Genomic DNA, 10,492 nt, shown 5'->3' with positions numbered 1-10,492 from the left:
GTTGTTATTCGCAGTTGGTCCAGATGTGTAACGCAACGAGGGAAGAAACTAGTTTCTGTCAGTGCCCTCCATGCACCTTTGGAAGATCACAGATGTGGTGTCTGCCCAAAGGTCGGACAAAAACGTAAAATATTATAAGAAGACATTTCCAATTATTCCCTATATACATTGAGACAGTTGCAAAAATTTTAAATAAAATTTTAAATATTATCAATATATGTATGTGTGTGTGTGGGGGGGGGGAGGGGGGGCGATCTGTAACAAGTAGTCGCTGTACAGAGAAAGCAACATCCAAAGAGTACCAGTAGAAACCTGCAATACACGAGTATTACGTTTTGATTTGTAGAAGGTATTACCTTCAAGAATGTTGACAGTTGACCTCACAAAGTAGTAGAGTAAATGGCGTACATAATCTACACTTTTAAATTAAAGCCATACACCAGACAGCACAGTGCCTTTTAGTCTGTGAGAAAAGATGTGCTGCAAAAATGCAGTCTCAAAATCCATGCAAACAGCTAAGACTATTAATAAGAAGTGCGCGGATATAAGTATTCCCGTCAATAGCTGTTAAAAACATTTGCACAGATTTGTTCTGTTATGTTGTGGGTAGTATATAATATAAAAGGTGCAATGTGCGTTGTGTTTGTGTCTATCTTTCGCTAGCAAACTAGATAAAAGACTTTTTTTATTCTTCCGATAGGTTGTTTTCGGTCCAGGATTTCCTGCAACCAGCACGGCCGATGTTTTAAGAATAGCACAAGTTCTGAAGAAGAATACCTGCCGAGTGTATGACTTCACTGCATGCCCTTTAAAGAGTCTCGCTTTACTACCTAAGAAAACCTTAATTTACTACTGCTTGGGGCCTGGTGACGTGAGCGTCCACTGGATTGCAGGAGCGCTGCTCCAAGGACCAATCAAATAGGGTTTGGATATCTCCGTGTCCAATCAAAAGAGTGCGTTCGCAGGTGTCTTGCCTGTTATCAGCACTTCGCGGAGTGTCAGGGGGTTTAGCTGTGAGTCAATGTTGGTGGAAAATAGAGCGACTGCAAGGGTGGTAGTGATGCTAGCAGCTATAAACGACACCTTTTGATTGCTGCTGAGCCGATCTCAACGTCAGAATCAGCACTTACAAAGCCTGAGTTGGATATTAAAGCTACACAGTCGAGCTACAGTGAGCTCGGGTGCTATCTAGCGGACTAACGATTGTGATGTTATACTTTTTTGTAGCCTGCAGTCCTTAAAAGTTTCGTGGAACTCCTCAGTGTCTCCTTCGGTCTGCAACAGGGTTGCCCAGCTGAAAACGAATCTGACACCCTCTCCCAGATCTTACTGCTGCAATTGCAGCGGCAACTCTTCAGTCACGTCTTCTACCGCCGGGGCTCGCCTGGTGCCCTGGGGACTATCCTCATCAATGTTGGCTGCTGTAGGGCAAATGGACAGTAACCGCCAGAGTGCATTCGTGTTGAGTAGCACACCTCTGGCGGCGCTGCACAACATGACCGAGATGAAGACCACCGCTCTATTTCCATATTCCTTACAGAACCCACCAAGCTTTAAAGCACCCGCACTGGCGGGCCTTGGGGCAACACAAATCCCCCTAGGCACTCCACATGGCATTAGTGACATTTTGGGCAGGCCTGGGTGCACTTCAGGCAACCTTCTCTCAAGTCTCCCAAGACTCAATGGACTCAGCGCTTCCACAGCAGGAATGTATTTCAATCCAGCAGCAGCAGCGGCAGCAGCAGTGTCTCGTTATCCAAAACCTTTGGCCGAGCTGCCCGGCCGGCCCCCAATTTTCTGGCCAGGAGTAATGCAGAGTTCGCCGTGGAGGGACCCTCGTTTGACCTGCCCTGGTAAGTAAGTTAACTCCCTCAGGGCGCAACTCAAAGGCGCATAAACCCCCTAAAGCGATGCTTCGCTTAACTTAGATTCTGGTATAAATTCCTTAATAATTAAAATAATATTTTTGGAGATTTGCAGATATTTCACAAGTGAGCAGTGTCCGTTGAACGTTGCAGAATATGACATGTTATATATGAACTGTTGCAGAGTTTTGTCACTGTAGTAAAACAGGGACTACTGCTCAATGTGAAAGGAAAGAAAGGTTGTAGTGAAGTTTCTCACACATGCACGAAGTCTCTCTCTGTCACACACACCAACATGCTGTTATGGGTCTGGGTATCTCCATGGCTAGACCCAATTTTTATGGCAAACAAGGTAAATTAAATTGTAATAAGTGGGGTTTGCATTTTTACCTATGAAGTGCTGTTTGTTTAACTTGTATAGATTTTTTACCTGCTTTTAAGTAATGGTTGACGTCATAAGGAGTTTCCTTTAATGTATTGCCATTTCTAGACTATGGTGGAATTTCTAGACTGTGATGGAAACGTAATACTTTTAATACACTAAGTTTGTTTTCCCCAACAGTGCAAAGCGGTATGTTGCTCGATAAGGATGGCAAGAAGAAACACTCTCGGCCGACATTCTCCGGACAGCAGATATTTGCTTTGGAGAAAACTTTTGAACAAACCAAGTACCTGGCAGGCCCAGAAAGAGCCCGCTTGGCCTATTCATTGGGAATGACGGAAAGCCAAGTAAAGGTAACTGCCAGAGCTCCGTTTTAGAATAAAATACTTTCCGGTTCATTGTTTTGTTTTTAGTTAGGTATATTTTAGTGTCATCTTTTATTAAACTTGCAATTATGTAAAATATACATTGCAGTCGACCCCGTGACTCTTATCCCCTAAGTTGCTAGACTGAGGTGTTTTGCATTAGCTTGTATAGAACGTATTTTCTGAAAAACGAGAAGTCTGAAACTTGAATATCTATCATTATTTACTTACATCAGTCCTCAAAGATTTGACAGAAAGCCACAAGTCTTATGCAGAACAGGCGAAAATATGATAAAATATTGTAATTTTGCAAAATTCTAGACAGTTATGAATTATGATTCAACCTATAATATGATTAAGCAGCTGGACTGCTGGCTGTGATTTGAAACACACAGATTTATTTTCTTTTAATAACTACACAGCGCTCATTTTTAAAACTCAATTATTTTATTATTTTTGTGAAAAATGTATACAGTTCATTAATGATAAACAGAAAATAAGACGTTTTACATAAGCATTTCACGTGATATAATTGTTCTAACAACATCTGCATCTTAAGCGCTCGCACATTCATACATAACAACTTTACTAATCATTATATTTAAGTCATAGTTCTGTAAGTTCCAATCATCACTATTTTACTATGAAATATTAAGTGCTCTGCATCCTTTAAACATGTTAGCCAAATAATGCAACCAACCACTGACCTAATCAAGTAACGGGCAGTCTTACCGATTACATTTGACTGATTTTTTTTTCCCGAAGCAATCCCTCAACTCACTATGAACGATTTAACCTTTCCCATTTTAGTTGTTGCCATTAAAAAGAACTCTTGTTTAGTTATCTGAGCTACGCAGTATTACATTTTCGACTTCTCTTTCTTTCTCTGTTTTTTTTTCTTTACTATCTGTGGTTGTGTGTAATGTTCTTTATTTTGATATTCTTAAACTGCTTAGCCAGCCATTCTAACGAAAATCCTTCGTGTGTGTTAGTAGAAGTAATGTGCACTTACATCCATACATTTGCAGACACAACGTAACTTTAGTTTTTGGAAGCTCTAAACTTCAATTGTAATTTTGACTGTACATGTTTACTAACTTACTGCCCTGCTATGTGTGTGTGTAGGTGTATGGGGAGGGGTATACATTTGCAGAGACTGAACATTTGTGTTTAACTGTCAGCTACCCCTGCTTTTGCAGAACGTCACTGATTTTGCTTCACGTGGTTGCCTTGCCTACTAAATTACTGAAAATTACACTCAATAAAGTAATTGTTCGGAAAATACAGGTTGATGTTGGCTTTATCAACTTTTAACTGAATTATAGCAATATTTAACGATTGTCCCTGATTCTGAGCCTTTGTCCGCCCCCCCCCCCCCCCCATTATTTTGGCTTTTTCCAGCATCCTCAAGCAAAGAAGTTGAGAGGTATGAATGTAGGACAGAGGCAAGACAGAAAAAAAAAACAGAAAGAACGAGAAGAGAAGCAGCTGAATCAATTACGTCTTTATATTTTTTCTGTGTATTGTGTATGTCACACTAGACAAGTTTTTGAAGACAGTATAATTCTTAGTTGTACAAAACAAAAGAAAACTCCGTTGTTGCATAGTAATGGCTGCTTTTTGATCCACGTCATTATACTTCTTGATTACTTCAACTTTCTTTGAGACATAATTATTCTGATGTCTTGTATTATTGACAAAGATCAGTTGGGTCTTGTTTGTCCTGAATAAATAACTAAACAAATAAATAAAATCGTGGCAACTTGAACGTTTGTGGATAGGCTTTTGCTCATAGTATCTCCCTGATTTCTTCAACAGGTCTGGTTTCAAAACAGGAGGACTAAATGGAGGAAAAGACATGCTGCTGAAATGGCATCAGCAAAAAAAAAGCACGATTCAGAGACTGAGAAACTTAAGGACAATTCAGACAACGAGGAAGATGACGAATATAACAAACCACTGGACCCCAATTCCGATGACGAAAAAATTACACGATTACTTAAAAAGCACAAAGCCGGAAGCTTACCCCTGCTGAGCCCTTGTAGTAATCATTCAGACACTTTGTGACCATGAAATGTCCTAAGGCACCTGCAAGCGATAGACTTTTTACTGAACCAGTGGCGCTTCAAAATCTAACTTAACCAGGGTATCAAAACTGTAAAGAGGAATTGTAAGTGGATGTTTAAAAGTAATGTGATGTACAGCAGAAATTGTATGTGAGATGTATATATTTTTACAGAATAAGTTATGAAATTATCTGGTCCTTTATCAGTTATCCCAACCCCATGCACAGTGTTTATGTTTATGTTTTTTAAGGGTGGATAATCAATTCTATTATTCCAACCTATCAAACATTTGTTACTTTTTATAGACTTAAGGTTTCAAACTTCAACAGCATTGTATATAGTGAAATTCAGATTTCAGATTTTTCGCTGTACAGCAGAAATGTAAAAAAGAAACTTTATTTTTTATTTTTAAAAATCATCCTACAATTTCCCTTTTATGGATCTTATGTTACCTACTGAAGGTTAAAAAAATCCAGAAAAATCATTCAGATACAAAATAGAAATTTATAATTTAGGTGGCATACAAAACAACATTTCATTCCCTACAAGTGGAGAGACTTTGTATTATTAATAAATTATTTAATAACTTACATTTATTTCACTTTGTTTATTGACTTGTGTTTTCATATGAGATTTTCTTCTGACCGCTTTCTAAATTTAATTTTGAGAACAAGCAAACAGTTGTTTTTTCAGAGCATTTAATGAATCTCCAGTCTTCGAACAGAAAATCTGTGGATTCAGTAAATGGCTTAAGAAGCATGTCGGAGTTTAGAAGTTTCCTAGAACATGGGTTGCTTGACGCATCAAACTGTAAGAGTTAGACGCGTTAGGGGGCCGTGTGATCGAGTTGCTTAATGAAGGCAACAGGTAAGCTCGTCTGTCAGCAGAGCATATTGTGGCTTGATGCTTCATATAAGAAACCGTCATAGTTTAATTGTACGGATTTATAATTCCACTCTGCACAAATTTAGCACAGCAAAGAATAATACTAGCCACTCTAATTTGCTGCAACAGTATTCTCCACCGATTCTTTAACAGTAATGTCCTGTCCAAGAGTTTTGTGAAGAAATATGCAACAGAGTTCACATCTTTATCTGCAAATGGTAAGCATTGTGCAGATGGCATTAAACATTGCATGTGGGGTTACATTTTCAGATGAACAACTGATTAAACATTATAAATGAGACATTAACTAATTCCACTGGTGCAATGATTTACCTAAGTGAATCATGGCATCATAACTGTACAAACGTGTATGTATGTGTGTGTATACATATATATATATATATATATATATATATATGACTGTATTTGTGAGAATACTAGTCAAGGCTAATAATTATGGGTTATTGTGCACATGTGTGACAAAAGTTGTCCTAAAAGTCCAGCACCCCCAAGGCTGAGTAAAAGTATTACAGTTTGTTAACATTTTCAAAGCGTCGAAAACGAAAATAATGGAAGAGGAATATGGAGAGTGAGGGAGATGAGGACATGTATTATCTGCTTATGTGTCAGGAGTAATCTACAAGACGGTGTCGGGGAGGGTAATAAGGCAGGAATGGATATTTTGTCTGTTCAGAGCTCTCGATAGTAAGGAGAAGCCTCGTGCATTCCTCCCAACTGTCCAGATTTTTACATAATGTCCAGATGTTTGCCTCATATGTTTGGTTTGTTCCTCATAATATTTGTGGTTTGTTGGCATATCATCGAGGATTAATATCACTAAGTAATGAAACATTTGAGTTTCAGAAGTCATGTCCTCCAGAAAATGCGTGCTAAAACAAACGCTGCTATTCTAGCAACTAAGTTTTTAAGAACAATATTTAAAATCTGTACATTTTTGGACATCTGTCCCCATTTTATTTTTTACTTTGTCCAGATTTTATTTTGTGGTAAGAGAATGAGAGGTGTGGTCTCGAGAGATGAAATGGTAGGGTTAATGAATATGGCTGGATGAATGGAAGAGAAAACTGGCACCAGAAATCATATGGGACAGAAATAAATATAGGACAAAGGAAACTGAGCAGTACTTAAAGTTTGGAGAGAGCAGGAGTTTTAAATGAGGCGAGAAACTATGGGACATGTGGCATGAGCAGATTGGACAAATGAATAAAAGGAAGGCCAGACAGGGACATTAGAGTTTTTGTGACACGTGTGTGTGTGTGTGTGTATGTACGTATATATGTATGTACAGAGAGAGAGAGAGAGAAAGATGGATAGCCTGTGTTTAGGGTAATGTATATCAGAACTATTGAGATATTACCTAGACACAAAATGCAGAAAGAAATACAAATTAATTTGAAAATAAGCTCTGAGATTTGCATTTTAGGGTGTCTCTGGATTGGTTACATATGCTGCCTTTGAACAAGGCAATGTTTCTGAACCCTTTAGTTGTCTTTAAAACTCAGGCTTGAATTTGGACAGTATGCTTGAGGAAATTGCGCTAGTCGTAAATTTGCCCGCGTCTTTAGTAATTAATTGCGCAGTACCGAATTGATAAAAAGGCCTAAAATGCACAAAGTTAGCAAACTCAGAACGCGACGATTTTTTTTAAATAAAAACAAATTAATGTTCATTATAAGTTCAAGTCATGGCAACCGCGCCAAAAAAAGTCGAATAGCTGTGGCGGTTGTAAGGCTCACTGTAGCAGTCGGATACAACTCCACGGCATTGGATTGATGTATAATGTTGTGTAACCATTAAACAGACACGTTACAGGACCACAACAATGCAAGTTTCGCTAGTTACAATAGCAATGAATTTCAGTACCTCTACCGCTAATTAACCAACAAACATCGCGTTGTTTACGAATTGCTCATAATTCGTTTAATACATTTCTTTTTCACTAAACCGCTGCTTTTTAAGATAACCCCTCAAGCACTGCATATGGCTCAGTATTTATTTTAGACGCAAAACGAAATGCCAATACTAATCGTGGAATTAACATATCCATAGACAAAATTGCATTCATGAGGGCTGCAAGCCTGCAAAGCACTTGCTGCCCTAGTAAAATGTTTGCATCCCGCAACACAGTCAAGTATGCATCCATTTATATTTCAGAATTATTGTACTGCTGCCATTAAAGAACTTATGGTTTATACAAAGTTCTGTGAAGACTATAAATACGAAAAAGGGGGTTGAAAAAAAGCAATGCTACTTGTGTTCCAGTCAGATTTTTGGAATCGTGTAGATGAAATACAGAATAAGCTGTTTCTTAACTTTCAAATGAACGTTTCTAACAGATTTTCCCTTAGGATAGGGATTTGTTCAGTTTGGGGTTGTGAAACTTATGTTAGCTACTTGGCATGATCCATTCGAAATAGTTTGCCCACGTATTTTACTGTATGATTTAATTACATTTTCATAACTTCTCACAAGCATGCACATCCCTGTGAAATCCACAACAAATTAAACAAACATGAGCCAGAACAATACATATCTACTATCAGACTAACTTTTGACATCGGCACTTTAATAATAACAGCAAACATTGTCATGTGATCTACAAAATGACATTGGAAACGACTATCCGGCTTTGAAGAGGATGAAGCATATCTTTCAACTGCCTAGATTTCTGTCTTATATTTTTGGTCCGTTCTTCATAAAATTTGTGGTTTTCAGGCAAACCACTGAGAACTGAAGTTACTAAATAATGACAGACATTTGAACTTTAGGTTTCATGTCCTTCTGAAAATGCATGCTTAAAGCAAAACCAGTTATTATAGCAACTTTCTAGGTTTATAAGAGCGACATTTAAAACCTGTCCCTATTTTTGGTGCTTCCCCCTCCCCCATTATTTTTGGATCTATCCAGATTTCTTGAGCTAAGTGGTTGAGCGGTATAGGATGTAGCAATATGCAGTTAAACCCTGTATTTTAATTTTTGTGTGTCTATTAAAAAAACGAAAAATAGTGACATTGTTGTGTAAAACAAGCTTGATTATAAGTCACCCTGCGCAATTTGCTTAAACACTCTCTATACAGTCTTTGGGCCTAAGACAGAAAATTGTTTTTGTTTATTTTCGGTTTGGAAAATATCTGTGGAAGTGTGTTTGACCCCCCCCCCCCCACACACACACACCGAAAAAAGGGCAGTGGGCCTGTATAGTAAATTCAATGTTTATGTTGTATGCAATAAGCAAGTCCATTCCTATTTACCTTTAGGCATCTTGTTGGGTTACTGTATGACCGCTAATGTGCACAGCTTTACAGTGTGCTCTGCCCATTGTTGAAGTATAGGTTAAGACTAATAGCAGTATTGACTTCAAAATACCTGCGCACTTGAGACTTTGCCTTTCAGCAATAACCTATCTGTGATAAAGGGAAAAACGAGTATGGAACAGGATAATAATAATAATAATAATAATAATAATAATAATATACAATGGTCTATAGAAGGCAGGATTGACTGAAAAAAAAACTTGAGTTAAGCAGTGGAGCATCGGGCTGGTTCTCTGGTTTGTTATGTGCACATTATGGCAACCAAGATTACAGATCGATACCCCCGATTGTGACATTTAGCACACATCGATTTGATGTAGGCCTATGGCACTTTCTTTCTCGGCGTGGTATTTTTAAAACTGTCACTGTTGGTCATCTGCCTCAGTGGTCTCTGTTATTAAGCAAGATAATGTCTTCGGGAAGAGTAATTCATTCAAAATTTACAAAAGTTATATCAAATTAAATATTTTTATGTGTTCCTTTATATGAAGTTACTTATCTTCTTAAACACAAGGAAAAACAAACAAACAAACAAAACAAACAGCGTCTGATCGTGGATGAAACGTACCAATACTTTAAAGCGGGAGGAAAGAAAGACACTGTAATCACCTTCTCAGTAGCAGTGTATCATCAATAAAATGCTGTTTTTTGAAAAAAAAAAGTGTAAAAATTAACACCTACCTGCACTTTCATCTTTGAGAATAACAAATGGAAGAACAGTGCTACCATAACTGAGTATATGACTACCTTCAGAACCTTTTAAGAATTCCCGAAACCAAATGAATTTCAGCCAGTTATGCCTGGCTTCCTCATGGCGTTTAGTAATTGTTGTATTGGGTTTAAACTCGGCAGAAACTTCGGAAGAGCACTTTCCTAATTTTTTTTTGTCTTCTGTTAACTAAAGGTAGAAAACACCTTCGCAATCTTGCCTATACCGCATTTGTTGCTAAAACGCAAACTTTTTTTGCGGGAAGCTAGGCATACTCATTACACTCTTGGAAGTACAACTATTTTCATTACCACCCGCCCTTTCCATTTATGCTCTTTTACTTTTTTGCAACTTTTAGCATATTAAAATCAAACGCGAGGCAGAAGAACTTAACCACTGATTCAATCTTCTGATTTTCCGGAATATCCACTATTTCTGTTCATCATTTTGCTCTGTATCTCTTAAAATCAAATGCTTTTAAATAAAATACAGTGGCTTGTATGCAATAATAATGATAGTTATTACAGTTACCTATTTATTTTATTTTAGAAAATACATGCCAATTTCAGGTCTTGTAGTCTGTAAACATTTTAATTCAGGAATAATAATAATAAGTATAGACGTTTACCCCTGATTTTGTTGGCTTTGCTCCTGATTCTAATATCCATGGATTTCCCAACAGTAATCATTTTAAAGTTAAAGAAGGTGACTTTCTGGGGTAAAAAACAGTACCTAAATGGGTGGTAGGGGTTATCACTTTAAGTATACAACGGTAGCAGACATTTCTGTGTTCATCACGGCTTTAAGTTGTGTGTGACTTCACTTACCGAAGTAGAAATTAACAACAAACGAATACAAAGATCACGTTGTAATCCAGTTGATGTA

General features: G+C 37.6%; 1 protein-coding gene across 1 annotated transcript; it reads left to right on the top strand.

Annotated features, from left to right (window-relative positions):
* The first annotated feature begins 960 nt into the window (after positions 1-960).
* Positions 961-5,268, top strand: NKX6-2 (NK6 homeobox 2). Its single transcript, XM_044056821.1, has 3 exons — positions 961-1,853; positions 2,428-2,600; positions 4,431-5,268. The coding sequence occupies exons 1-3, from the start codon at positions 1,412-1,414 to the stop codon at positions 4,677-4,679; spliced, it is 864 nt and encodes a 287-aa protein (XP_043912756.1). The 5' UTR covers positions 961-1,411; the 3' UTR covers positions 4,680-5,268.
* The last annotated feature ends 5,224 nt before the right edge of the window (positions 5,269-10,492 follow it).

The sequence above is a fragment of the Protopterus annectens genome, chromosome 14.part0 (genome assembly GCF_019279795.1).
Source record: "Protopterus annectens isolate FY-2018-M chromosome 14.part0, PAN1.0, whole genome shotgun sequence".
In the NCBI taxonomy this organism is placed as follows: Eukaryota; Metazoa; Chordata; order Ceratodontiformes; family Protopteridae; genus Protopterus; species Protopterus annectens.
This window is presented reverse-complemented; position numbering and strand designations above follow the sequence as displayed.

What these genes read in the sequence shown, in the direction of transcription:
- NKX6-2 (XM_044056821.1), top strand. Translation starts at nt 1,412, where the DNA reads ATGTTGGCTGCTGTAGGGCAAATGGACAGTAACCGCCAGAGTGCATTC. An exon ending in CCCTCGTTTGACCTGCCCTG is followed by an intron (nt 1,854 to 2,427) that starts GTAAGTAAGTTA and finishes TTTCCCCAACAG; the next exon opens with TGCAAAGCGGTATGTTGCTC. An exon ending in TGACGGAAAGCCAAGTAAAG is followed by an intron (nt 2,601 to 4,430) that starts GTAACTGCCAGA and finishes TTTCTTCAACAG; the next exon opens with GTCTGGTTTCAAAACAGGAG.